This window comes from Atractosteus spatula, chromosome 1 (assembly GCF_055471065.1).
Source record: "Atractosteus spatula isolate fAtrSpa1 chromosome 1, fAtrSpa1.hap1, whole genome shotgun sequence".
Taxonomy (NCBI): Eukaryota; Metazoa; Chordata; class Actinopteri; order Semionotiformes; family Lepisosteidae; genus Atractosteus; species Atractosteus spatula.
In genome coordinates, this window is record NC_142706.1 from 13,195,401 (window position 1) to 13,223,334 (window position 27,934).

Genomic DNA, 27,934 nt, shown 5'->3' on the forward strand with positions numbered 1-27,934 from the left:
GGAAACACATCAATGATTTGTGGTTACACTTAAATTAACAGGAGGAGGGCCGAAAGCCCAGAGTTAATCAGCAGAAAGTATTTGCCACATAAGCATGTGTGGACAGTCCCCCAAGACATTTTTCACAAGGCCAGTGCAGCGTGCTGGAAACACCTATGAGACACTACAGGCACGTGGCTCAGAAAGGAAAAACATACCCAAAGTAAAAGCCAGAACCAAGGTAAAGGTACGCTGTTTAAGAAGAAACACCTTTGCCTCGCTGATAAGATACGTGATTAAAAAAAATAAGAAATCTTCACAATCAAGTACCCGATGCACTGTAAAACAACCTACAGAGCCCTGAATTCAGAAAGACACATACAGAGATGAGGACTGCTGGAAAATAGTTAGCTAATAAAACAGCACCAAGCAAGAACAAAAAAACAGATTTAGGTTAAAAAGATGCAAAGCCCATGCTTATGAAATGGCCAAAGAAAATATACAGCTAAGTAATGAGTTTACTAACCAGTGTGTAACGGCCATGTTAGAGCTCTATAAAGGGGAATCCTTGCTTTACACCAGTTCAGACAAGGCATGTGGACAAACACAGTCCCTTTATCAGCGTACCTTATTCTCACGGCACAGAAAACATCAGTGACATCCCTGTCTCTTTACACGCAGTCTGCATGGTTATGTCTGCTTGTGATTGACAACACAGCTGTTGCGCACAGTAGATTGGCTGTGCAGAGCTACCTATCAATGCTTCTTCACTCCTGAAAGAGCAGGAGAGCAAAAAAACAAAACACGGGCTGTACTGATCTCACAGTGGATCAAGACACAGCTTAAGGCTCCAGCTGGCTGGTTTTCATTTATGTGCCTGCTTAACCCCCGCGCTTTCCAGCAAGGGAAATTATGAACCTTCCCTATCTGCATATTATTGTTTTCGACAGCAAGAAGCTCCATCGCTATTCTGAAGCTCTTTTTTTCATTGCCTGTAGACTTTATCTGGGGTTTACACAGTAGGAAGAGGCTAGAAGAGACATAATTTCCTGCTCCCAGCTCAACTTTGTTAAGAAATCTGTTGTCAATAAGTTGACGAATGAAGAAATCGTTATATTATAACACAAACTTGTTTCCTTATATTGTGCACAATCATTTCTGAAAAGCCTTTAAGAATGAAAATAAGCTTGTGAGAGTCAACATCAGTTTAAGAAACAGAATGATTTCAAAGGAGTCTAAAATCTTTTTTCCAGTGCTCTGTTTTAAAGAGGAACTGCAGTCCCAATTTTTTAGACTGGTTATTATATCTCAGTAACAAAATAAATTGATTGATTCTATAGAAAAAATATCAATTTTGAATTAAGTAAGTCTCTGTGTTGTCGCAAACTTGCTTTTGAGTTCCCACGAATTGCGACATGATGTGGCCCTTCCTGCTCACTAGTCTCCCTAATGACTAATGCAATGTGATGTACAAATGAATAATTTTGTGATTGTGCAACAGACATTTCACCACAGAAATGTTCCAACGTGATCTGCAAGCAGAGTTAACAAGAGAATAGTATTTGTCAGCAAAACCGTCTCGAAGTCGAGAGCAATATTTTTATTGGATCAAAAGCGATGTATCCATAAGCCTGCTTGTTTACAATGTCATAGGGCCTCACATGTCACCTGAGTTTTGCTGCCTCGTTCTGAATCACAGAAAATGGCACTGCGCTTACCTGGAAATTTCATCTATTTTGTGATGTAAATTGGAAGTTTAACATTTACTGTGTACATTTTTCTTTTAATGTGGTTTAAAATGCGCTTATAAATGCTGATTTCAGTCAAAATATGAAAACAGCATTGCAGTTCCCCTTTAAACAGTGTCATTAAAAAACATGTAAAACAACAGTCATTACAAAACAAGTTAAAATCTTTTCACAGTCTAAAACCACAATTAATGATTCCAATAAGAAATGTTCCACCTATAAGAGGAGGAGAACATGTGTCAAGGGAAGAAAATGTACTGGTTGATTAATTCACATACAGTAACCTTGCTGCTTCATATTTTTACAGTGGCTTTATTATAATAAGTTGTTGAAGGTATTACGGCATTTTCGTAGAATAGGGATTAGGTGTGAATTTTTAAGAACAGATAACCATACCACCAAAAAAACAACAGAAAAGAACAAAACGCTTAAAGAGAAATTTAATCAATCTGTGAAAAATGCACACCCTCCCAGTATTAGTTGGAAAAATGTTAGAAAATGGTATTTACACAAAATGTTGATGATGAGGCTTTAAAAAAAATATCAACAGAAAGGTTGATTACATGGAAGTAGCACCATACTATAACTTAAGAAAATAAGTAAGGAAACAAACTTGTCTGGTTTCTAATGATAGCAAATCTGCAACTTGCTCCATTTAATTACAACAAAAAGAATATCACAGCAAGTACCATTTTCTTTAAATATATAAATATATACAGCAGTTTCACCTCTATCAGAAAAGTTCTCTCTTTTTCCAGACCTATATTAATCTCCTCTTAATTGCTACTTGTTAATTGTCGCCTCCTCATGCAAAGCACCGGAGGAAATGTGCAGAGCATTTCCCCACTACCAAATTAAGACATTTTAAAAGGCACAGGAGAAAGAGAGCAGTGCTACAGATGAAGAATTAGATCAAAGTTTCAGAAGGCAGAGCAGCTGGAAAGTAGCAGGACTTTTCTTTCACTGAAAGAAAGTGAGGCAGCACACAGATCTGCAGGACTCCTGCTGGGCCATTAAGAATCTACACGGTAGACTTGTAATTAATGCTGTCTCCAGACCAACAGTACACTCAGTATTTTCCACCAAAGGCATTGCAGACAAACTTTTAATAACAAAGTGTCTCCTTTCTACACTGTAAGCGCTCAAAAATACAGAGTATAATATATGGGAGCAACCTGTTTTTTTTCATGATGTTTTTCTTTCTAATTTTAAGAGTGATGTGTAGAGATCTATTTTTCCCCAACTGTTAAGACTGAAAACAAATTGCATTCTCAAACATTTTACTTTGACCCTACACTAATATCCACATATTAAGAGACTGCAGACGTGAATACATCTGAAGACTGCATTTTAAGGTGTAAGCATAACTATGGACAGAAATCTGTGCACCTTAATTAAACTTTTTCAAAAGCCTCAACACTGTGGGTGTTCACGGCTAACAATGTGACTTTAATTGAACATTAAAGTAAAAAGAAAAGTAGGTTACTCTTGTTGGCAGTTTGTGGCAGTTAGGATCAATTACTAAATAGAACAGTCTCTGTAACGTTGAACAGCATCATGAATTGCTGTTTAACATGTGCGTTGCTCCCTCCTACTTATTCTGCGTTTCCGAATAAGACAGATACTTATCCGATTTGTGCTGCTTTGGATTTTTATTCATATCTACAGAACTCTCTATCCCTGGACTGGCAATCATCAACTATCCATAGTTTGATAGCTTTTTGTCTAACAATCGACACTTGTGAAAATTTAAATAATTAACTTTCAAATGTAACGAAAAAAAAGTTCAAAACAAAAACAAACTGAAGAATAATTAACTGGAACTGGAGTATTTTTTTCCCTTTGACTACAGTCAGACTTCATTGTTAAATTCATCAGCTGTTTCTCAACAGAGTGGCACTGTTCTTAAAGAGATGGAAAACAGGTTTGACCCAGGGGATGTCCAACATGAATGCACCATAACACACAGCAGGTGAGTGAATAAGGTGAGGAGTTGCCAGGGAAGGGAAATTACTCGGGTGTTTCATCTGACTATTTTATGTGTGTAACTTATTATTTGACGTGTTAAAAATGAAGTATATATCATTAAACACCTTTGAAGAACCATAAACCCTATGTGAGGTAATGAGAGAAAACTTTGCAAGATAACCACCATCTTGGTTTAAACCTCAGGCCCAGTGCTGTGGCCTTGAGCCAAACAGGCCTCTCTGTAACCAACACTCGTCTCATTGACAAAGCAACAGCTTTGTTGCCTCTCTTATCTTACAGTCAGAGATGGCCCACCTATCTGCTGGCGGTAAAGTCCAGGGAGGATGAATTTTCTCTCACAGCTAAGGGGAGAAGATGCCCTAGTCCTCTGGGTACCAACGTCTCCAGTGAGGCCTGGTTCAGCTGGCCAACCTGTCCCTCACCAGTGCACGTCAACTCCATCGATCCTGGCAAACGAACTACTGTACTGCCTACCAGCAAACCAGTGCCCTCTGTTTCTAGAGAGGGCTATTGTGTTTCCTGCTTGGAAGAAACCTTTTTTCCCCCCCTAACTGGTCTTCCAAACCTTTTAATTAGCCCAGAGGAGGGATTAATTTCAGAGCCTATCACATCAGACACCTCTGCTCACATGGAATTTCACCCCATCTGTGTGCTAATCACTCATTGAGGTCAGCTGTACCTCATTTTGCAGCTTCTTTCCAATTAAAATACTTCTTCTTTCCAATTCTCAAAATACAGTACATTCCAGTTTCTTGACAGGGCAGGACATTTTAAACAATTTAGAAAGCTTTCTGGGAAGCACATACTGTATCTGCAACAGCCACATGGTAGGTCACACAGAAAATGTAGCTATTAGCGAAAACTAATGAACGTTAAGTTTGGCATAGTGAGAATTTATGAACAGTGGGACACTAAAATAGACCACTGCCTCCTGCAGAATTTCAATTACAAGGAATAATTACCATTCCAGAAGCTGCTGATTTTTAAACTCAGTTAGATCTGATTGTGTACTAGGAGTAATGATTTCTTTCCTTCTCCAGATGTAAGAATGCATGAGGCCCGTCCTAAAAAAAATATATTCCATTTTAAACAGTTTTTTATGTCTCCATAGCCATTCATTCAAACAAGTCATCTCCATTTCTGCCTTTTATTTTTTACTCCCACTCTTCCCTCTTTTACCATTACCACCCACAATCTTTTTGTTTTATTTCTAGGGGGTAGGAAATGGTCTGTGCTAGCTCCCCACCATTCTAGAAAAAATAACTGAAGACATCTTTGTAAAGATGAATGTAGGGGGGAAAACGGGCTCATATTGCTTTACGGGAAACGGAAAATGGAATCTTGTTCTTTTCTAAAACACAGAATTGCTCCAACAAACTGTCACAATGATCCATAATGATTTGCGACGGCAACTTTCAAAGTCTCGTTGCAGATTTTCGATCAGGTTCGAGTCTGAATTTGACTGGACCCCTCGTGGACATTCACTTTCTTCTGGCCAATGTAGCTTCTGCCTTGTGCTTTGTGAACTTTTGCCCCAGGTTTAGGTATTTAGCAGACTGAAGCAGATATTCCTCGAGATTTGCCTGTGCTTTGTTCCATCTGTTTCCCCTCAGTCTTCTGAAGTGTCTCAGTGCCTGCTGATGAGAAGCAGCCTCATAACATAATACGGGCTCAATCATGTTGGACAGCGGGGATGGTATTGACTGGATCCACGGTGTTCGGTTTGCACCAAATGCAACACTTTGCATTTATACTAAAAGGTTATCATTTTGTCTATTCTGAACATGAAACCTTTTGCCACATCTTTGCAGTCTCGCTTAGATGTTTAGTTGCAAACTCAAAGCAGGATTTGAGATGGGTTTCCATTCGTCCAGCTTTGTGGAGTGACTCAGTTGTGCAGTGACTTGGATTGTACTGATTCTTGGATTGACATTTTCTTGCATCTCAGCCACTGTGCTCTGTAGCTTTTTTCTTGGAAACAAGTCGCTGCTGGTCTTACAGTGACATAATTGACAAGATTCCTCCTTCCCTGTGTGCCCAGTTTTTAGCCCAGAAGTCTAGGTGGTATGATCCATCTTCCACTTCTTCATGAAAAACTTCACCATGCTCAAATATTCAGTGCCTGAAATTAGTGCCCACCATTCTCCTGATCTGTACCTTTCTGAATCTTTATTCCTGAGTTGTTTTGACAACTTCTTGGTGGTCACGATTAACGTTTTGCTTAAAAAAAAAACTCCCTACCTGACTGGATGGCTTTATACAGACAGATGTATTTATTCTGAAGTAATATGAACCACTATTATTGCACACTGAGAGGCCATTCTACTGTACAACAAAGTAATTTCTGTTTGCCATCATAAAAAGGGTATATTCTTATGCAATCAACACATTTTAGTTTTTGATTTTTCTTCCATGTAAGTGTCAAGAGTAACACAATCACAAAGCATGAGTTTCAGTAAAATTCAATGCGAGGCTTCCTTGAATATATGTAAGAACAGCCAGTCTCTAGTAAATGTACAATTATTTTATTTCACGCAGTCTTAAAACACAAATCATGGTGAGAACTTTAAACATCTCGTATTAATATAGAATATTATTTTTAGGTCATATATTAGAGATACAAATTGATCAACTTTAATAAAATAGAATGTGATACAGAGAAGAGTAATTGCTCAAAAAATGTTAATTCTTTTATAACATCAATCTTCAGATGATTGTCCATTTAGCTTACTTAGATGGAAAGTTTTATGAATCCTTTTTCCTTTAATTCCAATTATTATTATTCTTTTCATTTATACCTAATCACTTCCAGGAAGCGGAAACCACACTCATTATTTGACACTGTGTAATTCCATGTGAAAGAACATCTTTAAACTGAGAACAGGAGACACAAAGGATTCTGGGAGTCTGGAACAGCTACCCATCCTTATTGTTGAAGCCAATACCCTGGCTTCCTTCAAGAAACTGTTGGATGAGATGCCTGAATCAATTAACTACCTAACAGGCTCAATGGCTTTCTCTTGTGTATGACCTTTGGTATGTTCTAGACTTTAAACCATGGGCACTTTAGTTAAAAGGATATCATTGACCTTGGAAATTCCAACTATGGAAACTTTGTTGGCTTCCTCCTCATCTAAAGCCAGCAGGCTGACCGCTACAGAACTGTGTGTCAAAGCACATGAAGGCAGAAAAGGGACTGCAGAGAAAACTTCATTTATCGCTTTAAGAAAGAGCATAAAGCAAATACTACTGTAGCTCAAGCACAGGCTTTATTGGGCCTAAGGACAGAGCACCTGGAGACAGAGCAAAAACAAATCAAAACACTGTTCTTCCCTATTCAACATCTGCCCACTACACGGTCTTAAAGGCAGCCCAGGATTGAAGATATTCAATCAAATCAATTTTTTATCATGAACTGCCAGGTTAGCAATAAACACAACATCACTGCAACATTTTTTTGACCATTTAGTTTAAATTAGTTTAATTTAACTGGAAAAATATCTTACTGTACAGTAGAGGGCTATCTACTCTGAAATGTAAAGAAAGGATATTGTTTTGAAGGAACTTTGAAATGTGCATACTCTTTCTGAACAGACATTCGACAATACGTGTCACTCTGTGAATGAATCACCTACAGGCAATTTTAGATTGCTGAAAATCAAACAGAAACAAAAATAAAACAGTGTGTGGGGTAAAGTTGTAGTGCTTTTCTTCACCAATCTCTTACGGGTTGTCAGATTACCCTCTTTTATGCAATCTCTCTGACAGCACCACCCCAATAATCAAATATAGCCTTCAAGCACCAACCACTGTGCACAAAGTCTGATGACTCTGCAAAGCAGCCTTAAGAGACAGTTTACAACTGCTGTGATACATCTAAGCGCAGTTTCCAGGGGGAGCTGGGCTTCGAAAATAAACAAGGACAGACTGTGAACCACCAACCACCCAATTTATTTTTCTACACTTATGCATTAAATGGACTTTCTTAATTATGATCATTAGAAAACTAGAACTGTATTGATAATGATCATATCACTTATAGTGTGATTGTAATCTCAGTAACCACTGCTATGCACCTAGATACTGTACAGTACATTTAAATTTTAACTGTACTGTCAGTTTTACGGCTGAGGTTGGATACTTTAATACACTCAGACCTACCCAGGAACATAGCAGAGGTCCTGGCAATGACTCCCAAGGAAAGTTAGCAACAGCAGCCTTGATGTGCTTATTTCTCATCTTTCAAAGTGGAACGGATGGTAGTTTTCCCCGTGTGGTTTATTACCATTATCATTGCTATAGTTCATCAGCATGCCACAAAAGACAGTCAAGAGCTTCTCACTGGCAGGGTCTGTACTGTGGGACAGTGACCTAATGTGGCCAGCAACTATCTGTGCTCCACCCGCCTCGTCAACTGCTCTCCTGCCCTCCTCTGGAAAACAAAGAGTTAAAGTAAAAAGAAAAACACCAGCAAACCATAAGAACAGAAACAAATCATAACATCAATGAAAAATAATAAGACAACATTAACTGCACAAATTAACGATACACAAACAGAACAATGTAATAACAGCAAAGGTATATTCACAGGATTACAAAACATCTCTCCAATTATAACCTAATCATTGGACATTGAAGTCCTAAGTAAAGCTAAAAAAGGTCCTGTCGCCACATGGAGGAGTTTAGAAGCAGGGAGACCAATACTTATTTGTAATTTTTCCTGCCATGTCATCTTCTTTGTATTTCCTTGTGCAACTGTGTTGATTGTGTATTTAAAGCTCCTGATGTGCTGGACAGAAACAAGGGCAATTTAGTCAAGAGCCATACTGAAAAACCTTCTAAAGGAGCACAAGATGTAGGCATTTGAAGGCAGCTGCATTTCCCTGAAAGTATCAGTGAATTTGATCTGCTTTAAACTATTTCAGATCATGAGCTTATCTATTCGAGTCCCTGCAGGACAAATCAGTGGGGAAATTTTTCTTAAATTATGTGAGAGAGTGAAACAAGGGGACAATGGAATCTACAAGAGGAAATTCTATTTGGTTTGCTTCCATACATCAACTCCTTACTTAAAAAACCCATTTATTGCAGCACTTGATATTCTTTCAAATCTCCCTTCTTGTCCCTTGAGCTCAAGAAGCTGTTTCAAAACCTACTTTTTGCTGGAAAACTTTGTTACCGTGGCACAGGTTCTATATGGAAAGAGCTGCAAGGAATCAGACAGAACACATACACACACGATACAAAACAAGGACTGAAATCACAGGACACTGGCACGTCAGATTGCATCACACTACATACCCTGAACTCTTCCTAGCTAATGCTAAGACATTTGATATAGAATGGGATAAACAAATTCTAATGGGCTTTAAATTCTATTCTAATTTAAAAATACTGCAGTACTGTACTTATAGTATTATTAATTTTAAAACTTCTTTGATTTGTACAAATATCTGTTTTAGTGACATCATTCTGACTTTCTGGTACAAAGGATCAAGTAAGTTAATACCACATGAAGACACAAATACATGAAAATAAAAATTAAGAAGAGAAAAATGTTCAGCCTTCCCTTTAATTAATAAAAAGTTATTACTTTAATATTTGGGGGTTCTGTGACAACAATAATAATCTCAGTAGCATTAAGTGAGGTCTTAGCCTTTTAAATACTAAATAATGTCAGGTATATCATTTAGACAGTGGTGACTTTCATGTCAACACCATTTGTCGTAAAATATTTCTGCACTCTTTTTTAAAAAAGAACAAATTATGGACTGAAATGGTTGGCATAAAATTGAAGCTGAAGCTGGGTTGTGTGAAATTTTACGATGTTAAAAAAAACAGTAAAATCAACACAATGTCTTAAGATTTAACACCAGTAGGATGAATATACTGACTGGTGCACCAAGCTTGCATCAGGAGAGCATTTGACTAGTTACAATATCATCATCCCCACATATATTTAGTGATAATGAAGTTCACAGAAGTAGCGATAGATGGCTGAATGCAATATTGGTCTGAGAGTAGATGTCTATGTGTAAAAAGAGTTTACACATATGTACTATGTGTAAAAAGAGTTTATGCTAGCATGAAGTCCCAATTAACTAAGGAACTATTTTTAGCTGATAGCTTTGCCTAAACCTGCCCACAGGGACAGTATAGTTGTTTGAGTTTCAGATATGAAAATTATACTAAGAATAAAACTGCAGGTCAATTGAGACACTTCAATCTATATTATACTCTATATCTATACAGTAGAATACTGTATATGTTATAGTATGAGGCTTAGCAGACAGCAATAATAGTACATGAACATTAAATTCACTGTGTCACTTTAGCAGTTTACCGGGGTAATACAGATGCCATGAAACAGTTTCTCTTTTGTTTTCTGTGCCTTGGCTTCTCTCAGGTAGATCTGCTGGGCCTACTGGCATGTAGTTGCAAAAGCTGTGTTCGTATGTGAAAGAGAAAGTATTTGTGGTCAACGTTAGTCAAGAAAATATTTTAAAAAGTCATCGTCTTTTTTTTTTAAATTGTAGCTTCATTACTGCGAACCTGCAAGAAGTAATCATACGCTATCATGTCAATACACCACAAGAACAATTTAACATCATTGAGGCTACCAATAAGAAGAAGCCATTCAGCCCAATGTGCTGATCGTGGCTCTATCTCCCTTGCAGTACTGATAAGCCACCGAAACCAACCCCAGAGAGGCCAGCCGAACACTGGGGTGGGGTAAAAAACTGAGGCATCCCGCGCAAAGCCACCCCAAAACGGGAGAACATATGAACTCCATACAGGCCGATACCCGACGTTGGAACCCAATTTGGGAATGTGGAAGTTGAAAGGCAGCAGTGGTTTGTTACCACGCGCTGCTCTCCACGTCACCCGCAACACAGGGATGATGGGACAGTGAATTATATGCCCACTGGTTTTGAAAGCCGATTTCTCAAAAACGGCCAGAGCTCCTGCAAAGCCTAAAGATCCACTGTATAAACTGTAGCGCCAGTGCGACGTCTCATTAGCAATTAAAGAAGCGGGAGGAAAGGCAGAACCGGAGGGGAGGCACAACGGAATGTATCAGTGAGACAAGCTGTTTACCTTGCCTCTTCTCATGACAAAGTGGCAGGGAAGGAAATCATTATCTTCCCCGCCAGCCAGTGAAACAAGGGGATGACGCCGTGAAACGGCTCACAGTTTCTATTTCTGAAGTTTTAACGTTCGATCCTGGAGGAGGAACTAAGTGCTATGACATTTAAAATATTTCTCCATACTTTAAGGCAGCCGTGAAATAACTTATATTATCTCGCCATAAAGTGCATGCAGTCAGCGTCTCGGGGAAAAGGTGAGAGACCATCATTTGTAATCCACTGTGTGCAGATCCACCTGTTTTTTTTTTTAGCTGGTACACTTCACAGGCTCCCTGAGGCTTACATGTTGGAAAATGTCCATGACTCCAATTCCTTTCTCAGCTGCAGACACGAGCCCAGAATGGTGGCTTTTCAGCTGTAAGCCTGTAAAATCCGGTTCCAAGTGAAGTAAATGGTGAACAAGTCACCAAGTCAATTCTTTTCGTATAGCACATAACCAAAGCCACATATTTGGGAAATTAGGTCAGAAGGAAGAAGTCCATAAGGCTATATGGCTTGATTTGAAAGCATTGATAAAAAAAAATTGCTTTCAAAGGACCAGTGTCAAAGCATCAATGTCCAAACCAAACTCGAAGATTATACAGATCTAAACCAAGTGGTTAAGTAACTCTAATCTAAGGTCATGAAAAACATGCAGCTTTATTTTCAAGGATAATAATAGTTGAATCTGGATGCTTGAAACTCGTCCCCCCAAGAAATTGTACAATGGAGAAGAATTTGAAAAGCTTCTCCCATGTATGTATATATGCTGCAGATGCTGGGAACTGACTTGTCTACTTCTGTAGCCATGTGTGACCAGTGTATACAACCTGTTTAATTAAGACACTTATCTAATGAAAGAGGCTACAGTTAAAAAAAAAACAACAAAATAGAACAATATGCTTTAAAATGCATTTGCTTTGGGCTGTCGGAGGTCCTAAACTCGCCTATTGTGACTGACTTGCCTAGCTAAAACCTATTCTGTAAAGAAAGGGGAAAGTGTCCTTGAACCACCAGATCTGTTAATCCACAGAAGCAGTGCAGAGCCCTGATATGACTGTATCCTGTGGTCTGTGAAGGACAACACAGAAACATCTATGAATTGTCTTATTTTAAAAAAAGATGGGTGAACAGTAGAAGTGTAGAGCTGAAGGTGAGGGTCAAATTTAAAAGCACAAAAGTGAATTCCTCTCAGAAGCAGTACCCCTGTTAGTTTAAACAGAGTGGGAGGATGTTTGTGTAGGTGTCTTGATTGGGTTTGTAAAGATACACAAACATGTTTTTCTTTACTTCTCGCATCATTACGAGAGAGATGAACGGTCTGACCCATAATAGCACTGAGAAAATGCTTTTCTTTTAGTCAAAAGAGTTTATAAAATCATTTTCTTATTGCAATAGAGAATTTTTTCCCAAGCGGCCTTGATAGGAATGTGGCTCTAAGAAAAGAGATCATTCATAAGGCACAAAAGTGTCCCAAAAGTCAACAGACAGGTTTGAGACAGATAAATGGATAAATATTGTAACAGGAAGGATTATTACACTCAGAATTAAGTGTTAGGAAAGATGTGTAGAAATCTCTTTCTGTGGTCTTAAATGTACAATAACCCTGGCAGAGTAAAACTGCTGATTTAAGTTTTAGGAATGAATCAGAGAAGGGTCATCCGCACAAGCTGGAGGTCCAGACTCTTAAACAAACCAGGAGATCCTAAATAATATCATCATAAATAAATTGGTGGCATCTGTGACTCTTACAGTTACTGTATATCAGCAAATATAAAAATCAGCACAGCTTAGTCTCCTATTTCGAGACAGACCCATCTGGAGGTAACCTATCAAATCATCCAGTGAGGTATCTTTGGGATGGGGAAGAACTGAAAATTCTTGGTGGGGGAAAAAAACGTGTTTACGATAATTAAAAAAGTCTGCACAATTCATTCTCAGATGATCTCTCTTAATCCAGCCTGGCAACCTGACAAGCTACTCGACCATGTGACACTGGCCACATTTATCCCAGTTTGTGGAAAGTGAACTTAAGTTCAAGACACTGGGCTGAGAGCGAGTCCATACATTAACAGGGTTCAGCTCACAACCTCCTCTGCAAAAAGAGAAATCGGGACCCACGAGCCGACTGTAATTACAGCCCGATCAACAATAGAAGTACTGGTGAACTTTTGTTGACAAGCTTGAATAACGTCATTTTCGGCAGCACCGCGGTAACAATGAGGGCTAGTGAACCGAAATTTCTCCCCGCCTTTGTCCCTTGTGACCGAACCTCGCACAGACTGTTGGAAAGCTACACGAGACATTGCAAGTGGAATCATTCCCTGCCTCTTTTGTTGATGGTACTGTCATTGGCACTGAGACAGAGGAAGAAGATTGGGCAGGACTGCAACAAACCAGCTTAGCTCCGTCTCCAGTCGGAACCTTCAAACTCTCCATAAAACAACCTGACCAGAGAGTTATTAGATGAGTATAAGCTCAATACTTCTTTACTTATTGTACCTTAATGGAAACTCCCAATGCTCTCTGATGTACTGACTGCAGTTTATACTGTGGAGGGGAGGGATGGTCTGTTTTTCATCACTGTGAAGTGCATTGTCCTTTTCCTTTCATTATTTTTGTGAGATAACCCTTCATAAACATACTGTGAAAAAAGGAAATCTCAAGAACTAACCTACTGTATTATTCCAACACAGGGTAGATACATTTTAATTTGCAACAGTGACTTAACATTTGCCTGTCTTTGTAAATATTAATGTTGCTTAATTATAGGAGACCAATTTAAATTATCAGGGTTGGCAATAACAAGTGTTATAGTCAATATATTTTAATATCTTTGTAATCCCTGAGTGAATGTTCGGTCATTTATCAAAGCTGACTGATTCACAAATATAACTCTGGTTGGTATGCTATGCAAGTTTTGTTGTTAATAAAATGGTATATTGCATACAGTACTTTGAATTTTTGTCAATATTGCCTTTTAGTTTGTCCTTGCAGCAATAAAAACAATCTTGCAACTTATTTCTCCAATATCTAATAGTTCCAGTAAAATCAAAACAACACTTCAGTACTACTGTCTCTCATGATTAATTTTTCACAGGACCACTTGACCTCACCCACTAACTCTCCTGACACCAGTCCTTGAATGAGTTTACCTTATCGATTTGCAGAAGCCTGTTGAACAGTACGAACTCCAAAGGCAGCTGGAGGAGTCCATGATAATGAGACATCAGTTTTCTTCTGAGCCATGACCTTCTTAGTCAGATCCCACAAGGGAATCTTAGCATTTTTTGCTCTGCTACACTTGTAGGGTTCGAGACATATGTGATGAGTACAGTTGGTTTTAAAGCGGTGATTACTCATTCAGACATACTTAGTAAGTCAAGAAAAGTCAATGAGACAAAAAAAATAAGAGCTGTAATCTGCACAGCCACCATCATCATCTGCATGCACCTACCGAGAATGCTGACGGGTGAACATTCCAGAATTCAGACACGCTCACTGCAGTGGGGCCAGGACAGCTGAGAGCTGTCTTCCAGCTGGTGTCTCCCCTCTAGGTATTCACAGTCAAGCTCGGTCATCGCACTCTCACGTTTCACACAGCCAGGTTACCTTTCACTGTACTGAGTAACATCAAATCACATTACATCAAAAGCATCCTGGATTTGTTTTCTGGCCTGTCTCGTATGAAGGAACATTGAAACAATTAAGGTTTCTATTGTATGTAAGGTTTGGTATCTGTTGTCATCGGACTTTAAAAATTAAATAGAAATGTTGTTGCAGCTTTAAGTGAATTGTCGCCACTGTTTCACCCAAGTAGCTTCAAGTCAGATTCCTCTTGCTAGACTAGACTTCCTTCAGATCCACCAGTGACCCTCCAGTCAGACTGTACCCAGACTGTATATGACCAGTCCAGTGCGTTGACCCTTTACTTCTTCAGGAATTCTATTGCTGGCCTAGTTGTGAAATTGGAAATGCAGGTCATGCTGAACAATCAGCAAGCAAGCAGTAATTCCTATTGCTCTGGAACACTGGTTTCCTTTAAATGTGCTAGCTGTTTTTTTTTACACTTGGCCTCCCATTTTGTTTCCATATAAACTGTGGTTTAATTAAAAAGAATGCATTGGTAATGAACTTTTGATTTCTCAGACCATTTGAACCATTTGAAAAAAAAAAGCCACCAGGTTTCCAAAACGGCTGCTCAGAGTGTATGCCACTCTCCATTATTCTCCGTCAAAATGTAGTTTGTTTTCTATGTCAAAAGTGAATCCTCTATAATTAGCAAAATTATTGCTTCCACACAATTACTTTTCCAAGAAACATTTTACAGTACAGTTATCTTCCTGTGGAACTTTTCTTAGTGTACAGAACATACGACAACATTTCTAGATGACCACACACACACACATTTTTGTAAAGTCTCCACGCAGTTAGCTTTACTCCGGTCTCGAGAAGGGGCGTTTACCTTGGCCTGTGTCTTTTGAGCTCCTGCTTAGTCAGGCTTCACCATTGACTTCGCTTCAACGCCAATTGTTCAGAATGTGCTATCTAATTCTGTGAGATCCTTGCTCATTGGTCTAAGGTTCTACTGTATGTAGACCTTCCAAAGCAAATTGCTATTCTCCTTTTAAAGGCAGCTTACTTGCGCTGCTTCTAGAAACAAAACATTTCAGCTGTGTAATTTTTGTCACAGAATTTTCTTTGAAATTAGCCTTAACTCAGTCTCTTATTTCCACAAGATAACTACGGTTAATTACTAAAAAAGAAAACTTTCCTTTTCTATAGGCTTAATTTGTAGAGGTAAACCGTACGACTTGGTGCATTATTTTGCTCATTAACAATATCAAGTGCTTGCAATATAAATGTCTTTTAATAACTTGTTCTACACTATTTTTACTGGCATGCTGCAGCATGGTTTTTAAATTATTATGACCATTCTTGACACAGAAAGCAAATAATTTGGAACTGACTGCATGGGATTAAAAAAATAAAATATCCAAGATGTGCAAAATGTATTTAAATAAGGACAGTTATGCACAAGCATTTCTAACATGATTAATGAGGGACTGATCTATACGCAGGCCAATGCACACACAATTAAATACTGTTCAGGAGCGCAAGCTACAAAATTTAATGCTCCCTTAACAAACGGCAGTGCCATTGCCTGAAACCATTCCACACCATTCATCTGCAGCACAGTGACTTGTTTATAGCGATTCAATCACAGTAATACAAAAAATGACATTCTCGACATACAGGTGGCTCGTGGCAGCAGCACTCGTCCATTCAGAGTGGGAAAACCTGCCGGGAGTGTGAGCAGAGCAATAGGGAGGCGGAGGGGGGCTCGGGGTTACTCACGGCTGTCATAGCAGATGTTTCCCAGGGCTCGACCTGTTTGCAGGAGCACCTCCTGGTCTTTACAGTGTAGCAGCTGAACCAGGGGAGGAATCAATCCGGCTTCCACGCAGGGGCTCCGCATGAACTCTGTAAACAACACAGGACTTCGTCATGGCCAGCCCTCCACTCACCCGCAATTCACAGGGTCAACCTCCTTGGCCAATGGGCTTTCCTTCGCCGGCTGCCCACACGATGCCACGGCGCGCCGGCGGACAAATGCCCACAAAGAGGGCTGCCAGCGGGGGAAAAAAAAAATTAGAGACCGAGGCAATGTCTGCAGAATACAATGTTGTCGTTTTTCGGTTTAGACAAGGATCTCCCATATCAATAAAACAATACGGAACATTTTGAATGTGAAGCTTGAGGTGACTGTTTAGAAAGAAAAGGCAACAGTACAGTATTCGCCTGCCCTGCAAAGCAGATGTTCCTGCTACACAAATGACATTATAATCTCAAATGAGCTGTGAGAAGCTCACAGAGCCTTTTTAGACTTTCTTGTCACCCACAAAATGAATTGCTGCTTTTTCTTGTCTAAGAACCCCATTTCTCATGTGCGTTTTCATTGCAAATTTAATTCCAGCACCAGGGCTGTGACTTTGGTAGCAAAAGCTCTTTCAGCATGTTATCATTTTTCTTTGTGATCAAATGTTGGGAGCAATGAGCTTTTCGGACTCCAGAGGCCTTGAACTCTGGACCACTGACAATCATCTGCTTATGTAATACTTCAGTCTGTCTGCAAAAAAAGCACCGTCAGATGTATTTTTTTTCCCCATCTATTTTCTGTAGTACTTCTCAACAATCTGGAGTCTCCTGCCCACTGCATATTGATGTATGACAATTTTATACAAACCCTACTTCCCTTAAGATGTATAGCATGGGATTTCAAAATGGGGCATAAAGAGGAGCATTTTATTGTTATGGTAAAATAATGCTGACTAGAGCAAACGGCATGTTTACTGTTTAGGGAACATATCTTGATCATCATGTTCTGTTCCTTTATTTACACTTAAAAGCCTTTTCATGGTGAATGTGTCACTTAGAGAACTTGCAGTGTTACAGGTAATGAAGGAGCAGTCCACAAACAAAGAACTGTAATTTTCCGCAAGATCCAGCAGCGTTTTGCCAAATAGAAAATGTCCATTGGCTAGCGCTGTGAGAAGGGAAAGAACGGAATTATGTCCGGCAATAAATGAGCAGTGCCTTAAGAAGGACAATCATTTTCACTCAGCCCTGATTAATACAGCCTGTGCTTAGGGAGGAGCAACTGGGGAAAAAAAATAATCTGGGACATCCTCACTTTGTGGATTTTACCCTTGTCTAAATAATGCAAAAAAACCCCACTTTTTGTAAGGATTTTTATTTTTTGATCTATCACGTGGATGTGTTTTAAGTAGTGTATACTCTCTGTATTGCGTTACTCTAAAGTGCTTTGATATTCGCATATCAAATGTATATCAAATATTGGTATGGTATATCTGGTATTACTGTGACTGTATTCAAAATAAAGGTTCTTATGGCTTGCAACACATGCATTCAAATTGGTCTAAGCCATGAACTTTAGGCCAAGATACAACTAAAAAGATAAATGCCTCATTTCTGCTCCTTTGCCAAGTTCCAACAGCAAGCAGATAGCAATCAAGTTGCAGATGTCTTTTGCAGGCTATTAAGAATTATCAATTATCATTAATTGGAATTATTTTTTTCCATCAATTCATTGCATGTTACTTGCAAACCTTTTTTTTTTTTAGAAAAATCATGTCTTCTTGAACACAAAACACTTTTTGGTATGGAAAACAATACCAAGGACACAGCTCTGCAGTGTACTGTTCAACAAGGTGTGATATTAACCACAAGCAACTGAGATGGAAGAAATGCATGTTAAATTCAGCACATTTGACAAATGTTTCAGATTGCAGATTAAGAACTGAAATTATAGTTTCTTTGCTATATAGTACAATGCATAACTGGACAGGCAGTAGCTTTCCTTAAGCCAGTTGTATACAACTGTATTGCTGCCTAGTTAGTGTCTGTTCCAGAGAGCTCTTGCTGCTACCTTTGCACAGGGAATAGTCCAGTCAATAAAGGATTTTTCAGCTCATCAGGCACCCCCAATTCATTTAAGCTTTCACTGCTGATGTGAAAAACCCAGTGTAAATCAATTTCCCTGCCTCAATGTAAAACTGCAGGCATTTCAAATTTACTTCAAGTGCACGATTTACAACCCTGGCCTCCCCCATCTTAAGGCTGATTTAGCAAAATCTACTATCTTCGCTTCCAAAACCCAGTTAAATCTTTAATCACTTTGTCATCTACCGATACTTTTAGTTTGATTTCATTTGCAATATTCACAATATACAATTAAGACTCTATGAAAAATGCCGAACATGCAGAGAATTTAAAGTCTCTGCAATTCTGCAATATTTAATATGCAGTATTAAAAAATCAAAGCATGGTAGTAATTCTCAATTCTCATCAAAGATCTTCTATCAATGATAGCTATTTTCATCAAATATCATTTGATATCAAATATCAAATATTATATCACTGCAGTCTAACACAAAAGATGGGTGGTTCTCTTTGTTGAGACCACTACTAAAATGCAGAGGAAGGAGACAATCACAGCCACAGTTTCATTTTGATGAAGTTTGAGTTCAGCTTTGAGTCATGAACTGACAAAGACAAAGAAGACGGAGCTGGAATATTTAATGTTCCAAACAACATAATTACACATGGTCTGGTTTGAAGGTACGATACTAACTCTTTATTAACGCAGGTCCTTTATTCATGATAAAAATAAAAATAGGTATCCCAGTGTTTACCAAAAGATAAAGACTAAGACTGTGTACATGACAGATTGAGCCCTCTTTCCAAAAGACTAAAAGCAAACAAGCCGGATGTCACAAATGCATTATTACTGCCTTCTGTCTAACAGCCTAGTACCATCTGGTGAGAAGCGATATATAAATTGGCTGAAAACAGACCCACAGTCAAAGATAAGTCAGAATGATGCCAAATTACAGGATACATTTGGGTGCTGCATGCTGGCACAGACAAACAACTGCCCATCCCAGTGACAACATGTGCTACCTCTGGCCATGTGTTTCAAAGTTAGCACCGAAGTATGCCACTGCGTATACTTCCCATGATGCCCGTAACTCTGCTTGCATACATGTTAATGTTCAGAAGACAGAGGCAACATGGGCCGCCTTCTTAACATTAAGCAATATCAGATCTTAATCTCTGGCTGTTGATTAAGTTACTAGAGGGCATTGCAGGGTTTCACCACTGAATGATAAATTAACAAATGAAGGGAGTAGGATGAGTAGCAATAGACTATGCAACACAATTATAAACAATGAAAGCCAACATAATGTTCAAAGAAAAAAATGAAACAATAAATGGAATAAAAAATATTTACTGACAAGTGGCGGGAGCAAAATTGAAGATGTTCCAGCAGAGAAAGTTCTCGTGGAAAACCTCACCATTTTTGGCAACTTCAGCAATGACGTTAGCTACTTTTGGTGTATTGGAAGACTGTGGAGACAACAGACCCGGGAACATCTTGAGAATCCCACTTTCGTGGATTTTTTCACTAGCTTCTACATCTGCAAAACACAGAAGGAAAGAACAATTAACAGAAACGGACATACTGCAGCGCTCATAAGTTCAGTCCAATGCTCCTCGACGGGGAGATACGAAGCAGTTCCAATTTGAATTAAACATTCAAAAATTACGCAAAACCTATTGAATTATATAAAAAAACTGTTTAGAAAATTCTAAATACAGCTTCCCAAATAGTTTTAAGCAATAAAGGTGTCCAGCCATAAGGAAGTTGTGGCCAATAGTATAACTGGTTGCAGTCCATGCTATCCCATTACCTGACCCTGATATGGAAGCAGCACAGCACAACTGGCTAAACTAGGACAGTCACAGATAATCTTGGGTTTTCTTAGTTCATTACAGGACTTTGATCATTCCAATGCATTATTTACAGAATTGATGCTTAATTGCTTAATTTTCCCAGGTAACGAATGAGATGGCCAGACAAGTACACGTTGAGAGGCGTGCATACATCTCCTTCATCTCTCTCATGCAAGTATGATGGCATTTATGGGAACTGAAGAGTTTAAGAGCTGAAGGTATTTTACATTTCCTCACACAGACTGGGAAATACCATCAGTGGAACCATCAGAAAGACTGCTTCTTACCCTTTGTGTCTGAGCACCAAAAAGAAGGTTTCGTATTCCTGTTTTGTTCAAGTCTTTTCAAACAGTTAAGACAGTGAGGAAAAGGGACAGTAAGGAATCAATAAGCAACTGCAATCATAATGCATTATGATCTGAAGCATACTGTTAATTTGAACAGGCAGAATCTAAAAGACAACGTTCAGCAAAGTAGGAATGGTGTACAATACATTGCAAGCACAGGTAAAAAAAATAACGTTAGAAATTCCAGGAGATGGAGAAGAATATTGCAAAGAAGTCTAAAATAAAAGTTTCAAAGGAAGAGATAAAGGTTTATTCCAAAAACAAGAAACACAACATTTTGGCTGTGAAGTCTTCTTCAGGTGTTCAAGTCTACTCAAACTAAAAAAATAGTTTGTTTGATATTTCATGGGAAATGGGAAACATTCTGTTGTAAGGAAAACAGATAACATATTAAATATTTTACACAGGTGTTTAGCAAGAAAGAAACTGACAATATGTCTTAGGGTAAGCAGTGAAAGAACTATTTTAAGTAGTGTTAACACAGAAGAGACAGGAGTGTTACTCAGGAGAGGTACACTGAGCTATTAAGATAATTGTCCAGGGCTTGACAGTTTCCTGCAAATTGTTCTCCCAATATTACCAATTGGAAAGGAAACAAGAGATGATATCTATAAATCATTAAGAAAAATCTTCCAAGAGTCACTCAAGACAGGGGTGAGAGTTATTTACTGAGAATTACTAATGTAATGTGCCCAGCCATGAAAAGTCTGACTTAACTCAACCAACTAAGTCCTATTTCTATTACACATAATTACACGTACACCTTTAAAGAAATAATCATAATTATATAAATACAAGAGAGTGTCATCTGTATGACCAGAAAATTCTAGTCAACATGGATTTAGAAAAGGCAGACCTTGTTTAATCATCTTGTTAGAGGTCTTTGAACAAACAATGATTCTGGATATAAATAGAACTTATGACACAATCTAATTATATTTTCAGAGCTTTTGATAAATTGCCCCATAAAGATTAATCCTTGCAGTAGGCATTCAAGGTCGTTCATATTTTTGGGATGAGAACTGATTAATGGATTGATAAAGTACAGGTTAGACCTGAATGCTCAAATTGGGTGACATGATGAAGATTTGTTATTAGGACCACAACACGTCTTCATTTATTTCACTGACCTACTACTGTAGATTTTGCTATAGTTAGTAAGCTTGTCAAGTTAGCAGATGAAACCAGAAAAAAAGATCAGCACACGCTGCAGAAGCTGAAACACCAATTCATCAAGACTTTCTAAAGCTACCCCAACCACGCAGCTGAAGCTAACAAAATCATCAGTGAAATGAAAACCAGAAGACCCAGGTGAAAACGATGAGGGAGTGTCTTTAAAACGGAGATCAGGAGGCATTCGGTTCTGTCAGAATGTGCAAGAAGCTACCCAGCCACATAGTGGCCAATACCCTGGCTTCTCTCAAGAAGCAGATGAATAAGATCATCGTATCAATTTGCTAATAGCAACCAAATGTGCTGGATGGGCACAATAGCCTCATTGTTTGTGACCCTTTCTTAAGTTCTTATTACATTACCAACAATTAGCATCCTTGTCAGCTGATTTTAGCAGTATTTTATCAAATCTGGTCACAATTACAATTCTATACTGTATCTCTGTTGCAGTTTACGGGGTACCATCATGTCCATTGTTTTGACTTAGATTGTTATAGTATTTGCCATTTTTGGGGATTTGAGAAGGCTGACTGGTCCTGTGATTATAATGTAGCTTTCTTTGCTACTCTACTAAAGCCAAGAGAATGAACTGGAAAAATGGCAGTAATGTCAGTTACTGCACAACACACTGACAGAAACTGATGAGCATATCTATTTAAACAACTACCACTGAAAGTTGGTATGGGAGAATTTTGTTTTGAGGCAAAGGGGTTTTCCCATTTTAACTACTACCTACAGTCTGTTGAGAGGGGATCCAAAAATAGGGAGGAGTAAAATTGACTAGGCTTGTTTCTCTACAGAGAAAGGTCTCCGATTCCCATTCTACAGTTTACTTGATTTCCGAAATGAATACAACAGAATGAATAATTTTCCTTAATTATGAGTTTTGGTTTTTCCTGCAATTTCTTTTGAGAATAATGCACAAAACATTCACCAAATAAAAACAAGCCAGCCTGGGCAAAAATAAAGTCAATTATTTTAGGAAACCGTCTTTCTCTGGTGTTGGTAAATATGCATCACATTTTAGATTATGACAGCACTATTTTATGAATTTCTGTGGCACAGCTATAGGAAAACAGACATGGAGAATTCTTTATGCCAGAACGAAGAGAAGAGAATGAAAAATATGCCTAAATGATTATATTTAAATCTCTCCTCTTACTTTAAATAAAATAAGAAACTTCACTTTGCTTTTCTTCAATCTGGAATTAATAATCCACTTTAATAAGCTACCAAACAATTTCCGTGACCTCAAACCTATCCTGGAACTGGAAAAGATATCAATTATTCTCAATTTCCCCTTTTCCCCCCCATTTATAACCTACTGCATATGCTGTTAGGTGTTTTGCGAGATTACCTATTGCTGTTCCAATGTACAATACTGACTCCCTGGATACCAATTTCGGTAAAATAAAGATCCCTGCACAAAATACTTTTTTATTCAAACATGAAGGAGTACAGGTGAAGTAGAGATGTGCATGACTGTTTCTCAGATCTGCAAGGCTGAAGAGGTTTTCATTCCCAGGGGCTATTGGAGCAAAATATGTTCCCCTGTGGACTTGGCTGGATTTGAGAAAGGATGATTAGACAAAGATTTTGTTACTAAATTGCACTAAAAGTCAATTTACAAAACAATGTGGCTTCTTTTTACACACATCCTGAAAATGTGCAAGTTTCATTGTCATATGTTACCCAAATACTCTGGTTTTGCTGTTATGCTGGAGAACCTGTGAAGGGTTTGTGGCTGGTGGCCAAGTAGCCCTGCTTAAATCAGTTGCCAAAGGGGTAACACTTTCTATTTTAAACCATATGTTTATGCATATATGCAAATAACCAAAAAAGTGCCTCACCAAGTACAAGAAAAGAAGATGTGCATCACATGAAAGCTCTCTGAGCTGCCATAGCAAACCAAACTTGTCTGCTGGTATTACATGATGGCTTGGCTCTGCACTTCCCACCTCAAATGAAGTGACAGAAAAGCCGACATGGGGGGAAGAAAGAGCACAGGAATTTGCTTTTCAATGTAAATTGCTCTTTTCTCCTCACTCCCACGCCAGACGTTGGAGAAGCTGTTTGAGACCAGCTTTGTTCATGCGCTGTTGCAGTCACAGAAACAACAGCAGTCCTGTGTGAAGTAAGATGCCTGATGCCTTTTGCGCTTCACTTCCAGCTTCATTGCTATTAACTCGGACAGAATCTGAGACACAATTCCAAAATGTAGTATTAACGTTGAAAAGGAGCAACTTAAGATTTCACCTTCGCCACACTATACCACCAGAGAGATTCTGAAAGGGAGAAAATTCTGGGTCCAGTAATTCAATGTTCCTATAGTACTGATATGGAGACCCTCACCATTATAGAAGTTGAACACGTATTGGCAAATAACAGTCAACCCAACAGTTTAGTTTGGGCTCAACAAAGAAATAAGGAACTGAGAATATGTTGGCTATATACACAGGAGGGATTTAAAGATTTTAAGCACAGAATTGTGGAAAGGGATCTGTAACCTTAATGTTGCACATCAAAAGCACACCTTTCCCACGGCGGGTGATGCTCCAACACTCCATGTTCAATTCGGACATTTTGAGGCGATTACCATCTGTGTAGTTACCATTTGTCTTGTAGGTTTATTTTTACAACACTATAGTTGGGATGGGCAGCACGATGGTTAGCATTGCTTGCTGCTTCGCAGTGTTGGGCTCAATTCATGACCTGGGGTGCTATCTGCGTGAAGTTTGTATTGTGTTCACATGGGTTTCCCCCAGCTGCTCTGGTTTCTTCCCATAGTTTAAAGACATAGGTTAAAACACTTCTGGGCAAATTGATTCTGTGTGTGTGAGTTTCAGTGTGTGCCCTGTGATAAGACTAGCGTCCTTTCCAGGGTGTATCCTGCCTTGCGCCTTGCTGAGACAGGCTCTAGCTTTCCTGTGACCCTGAAATGGATAAAGTGGTCAGAAAATGGATGGATGTACTGTAGCTGGGATCTCAGGTTCCTTGTTCATAATTATGAGGTGTGTTATATATCAAGGTGCTGTAATCAAGTGGTGATGGTGAACAACAGTAGGTAAGCATCTCTAAAGTGTCTGCGTGATCCACGTTGCTTGTGTTCTGTGAAAATCGTAACAAGCAGCAGTCTTGTTTTGGTAATTACATACTGTATCAGACAACTCCTGGCAAGTGGGTTTTGCAAATTTCATCCTATTTTCTAGTACTATACCTATTTAAGCACTAAATGAATGAAAAGGTTAAGTCATTACAGAAGTTGTACAATGTCTAGTTTTTTTAATAAGACTCAGTAAAGATACATGACTGGATTTTCAAGTTTAAGTAATTAAACTTACACTCATCAATGTCACAATTTTTTGTCTTCTGAGTATATTATACATTTTGGTTATTCGGCCATTAAATGCAACTATCACCGCACATTTTGGGCAGATATCAACATTAATCTCCAACCCTTTTTGAGACTCTCTAAAAGACTACCAAAAAAAAATTTTAAACATTAAGGAATTTGGGCCAAATGGCTTCTTCTCATTTACAATCCTTATTCAGCATCTCTAAAGAACAATAGAGCAGAGGTACTTGATTACTCTGTACCAAAACCCATCATTCCCAAAAGTGTAATCTTTTTTTTTCTCCCTGTAGCTTTACTGAAAGCATTCCCTAAACACATTTCCTATAAACAAGCGGTGCCAAGGATACTGTCCTTGGAAGTGTGTGCCAACTGCCAAACCTGTCTAGTAGCCGAGCAGATGGAGCTCTTTTACAAGACAGTGAATTCCTCCCATTAGGATCACACCTACATTTCGTGAGAGAACAAACAGGCTGTTGTGAACTTTGATTCAAACTAAGAACAGCATGTTTTAAATGTTTTAAATCTGCTCTTATTATAGAGCAGAATTCTCTATAACCACCAACTTATCCCTGGGATTCAATAAACTATACACACATAAAAATGGTTCATTTTCTGTCATGGCTTCATAAAAGTCTCAAAGCTCAATAAAAGAAAATGAGAGGTTGAAGTACATATTTTACAAAGGCTTTGGTGTCTCATCAATAAGTTTCAAAATGCCCGAGTACTCTGATATGTTCTGGGTGGTACAGAGAAAAATCAAGGTGGCTTGATATACAGTAATAAGAAAAACAGGCTGAGCAACAACATCACAAAGAAGACAGACGTAAGACTATGAGGAAAATATCTGTAGTGATTTAGGGTGATGGTGATGATGGTGTGATCCTTCATGGTGTGAAGGAACAAGATAGATAATTTTCATGAATCTGAAAGAAAACAATGAAAATCAACCTTAATGTTAAACAATCTTGTACAGCACTTTCACATTGGCCTGTTGGTTGAATTAGTAAGAGAATACACACAGTTTCACAATTTTAATGTTAAGAGGTTGGTTGAGAGAGACTCTGGTCCCGGTTCAAATTGTTGTTGAAGTCAGCGTTACATAAATCAAACACCCATATACTGCAGGAACAAACTGACCTGTAAACTAACTTTTGAAAACTACTCTTCAACAGGACCCCAAAAGATCAATAATCATGTCAAATTCCTTCCTTGTAATAATTACTCAAGGTTATTTCCCCCCCCATCAGACTCTTCGCATCTGTGTGATCGCCTTTTCCCTGAAATCTGAAATCCCCTTCTTGCTTCACTCGGGCAATTACAACCTCCCTATGAATTACACCTCATTCAGCATGCGGAAACTGCTCATTATGATGCTGTGACTCACAGCTACCTGTCACCCGGCAGTGAAATATAGGAATGGATATGTGCTGCCTTCCCTGGGAGGCAGAGTAATGTGGAGAGAGAATGAGTGGGAGGCACCAGGCACACAACCCCCACAATGCTCTTATTTATCCAAGGCCTCTAAGTACACAGTGAGGCCACGCACAGCAGCCCCAAGAGTGGGCATGTCATAAATTAAATAACAGAAGTGCGTGACATGCAATCGAGCTTGACGGGGGGGGGGGGCTTTGTCACTCTGACCTTGAACAGGTCAGGAACGAGCGAAGTGAACTTACTTATTTCATCTAAAGCTCAAAGAAGAAATCCCTCTCCGGAGACACAGCAGCCAGGAAGGCGAGAGTGACAAAGGGCTCTGGCTGTGATGGGGACAGGATATGATCTAACGAAGGCAGGACTAAAAGGAAGCATGTTTAAGCTAACGGTCTGCCAATTAGTATCATACACCCCCCCAAAAAAAAATTATGGTGGACTTAAAACTTAAAATAAAACCACAACGACTGCAGACACAATCTGGAAACCCAGAAACCTGAAAAAACTAGGGTCACCGTGGCCAAAAATGTGATACTGGGCGTCCTTTCATTCAAAGGATGTTGGACCACTAGATCTCATGTGTCAGTGCTTAACATGGGAATAAGCTGCTGATCTGGTGGCATCTCTGATCATGGACAGGAGTATGGATTTGCCACTGAAAAAAGTCCATCGGGATCCTGGCTCATATGGGTACCCTAGAGAGCTTTTACAGACTTTTGCTTGAGGGGGGAAAGAGGAGAGGCTTTAGACTCGGCACTCTACAGTATATACTGTATCAGCAGAGGAATAAGAGAATGACGTCTGTCAGCTCACATCACACTAGTTGGTGCTAAACTGTAACTGTAACAAACTGAACATGCAACCAGGAGACAAGGGGGCATGAGATCAATGCAACAGGATAACAGGCTAAATCTCCATTAGTAAAACACTAAGCCACATCATAAGCTTTTTCCCCTAATTGACTGTTACCTGTCAACTACTCTAACAGCTGTTGCAGTCCTAATATGTTTTGGCTGCACTTCAACTAACATAGACATTGCAGTGTCTATGTTGTACCTAGGAAACATTTACCATTAGTGTTTTCTAATGAAATAATGATGGCTGGGGCGGAGAGGATCACTTAGGTGTAATCAAATTTAAAGCAATTGACATCTGCCTTCTGTTATGGGGAGAAATCAAACGCAGATTGAATCGCAGGTAGATACAGTAGAGATAAAACTAATTATTGAATGAAGTGTGAGTGGGTTTCTTGCAAAACGTCAGCTATAGGGATCTGTAGGTAGACGATTTCAAGATCACCACTAGATGTTTCCAGGTGTACCTCAGAGATTTTAATCCCAATATAAAATGTAATCACTGGAAGAGTCGTTTGATATTTTAAACAGTTGCAGCTGCACAGCATTACGAAAACATGGAAGACATGCTGCTCTTTAGTAGAATGGTTTTTTATGGAGTATAACAGCTCTT

At 38.9% G+C, this 27,934-nt stretch overlaps 1 protein-coding gene across 6 annotated transcripts in view; it reads right to left on the minus strand.

Annotated features, from left to right (window-relative positions):
• The window catches only part of rap1gds1 (RAP1, GTP-GDP dissociation stimulator 1), a 71,157-nt gene that overhangs the window by 23,275 nt on the left and 19,948 nt on the right, over positions 1–27,934 (minus strand). For 3 of the 6 annotated variants that reach the window (XM_088924601.1, XM_088924592.1, XM_088924610.1), the window contains 3 exons: positions 19,723–19,845; positions 16,202–16,327; positions 8,002–8,148 (listed from right to left, as the gene is read on the minus strand). In XM_088924601.1, the coding sequence (XP_088780727.1) occupies positions 8,002–8,148; positions 16,202–16,327; positions 19,723–19,845 (396 nt within the window). Of the gene's footprint in view, positions 1–8,001; positions 8,149–16,201; positions 16,328–19,662; positions 19,846–27,934 lie in introns of all 6 variants that reach the window. The other 3 variants (XM_088924629.1, XM_088924619.1, XM_088924638.1) reach the window with 2 other exon arrangements.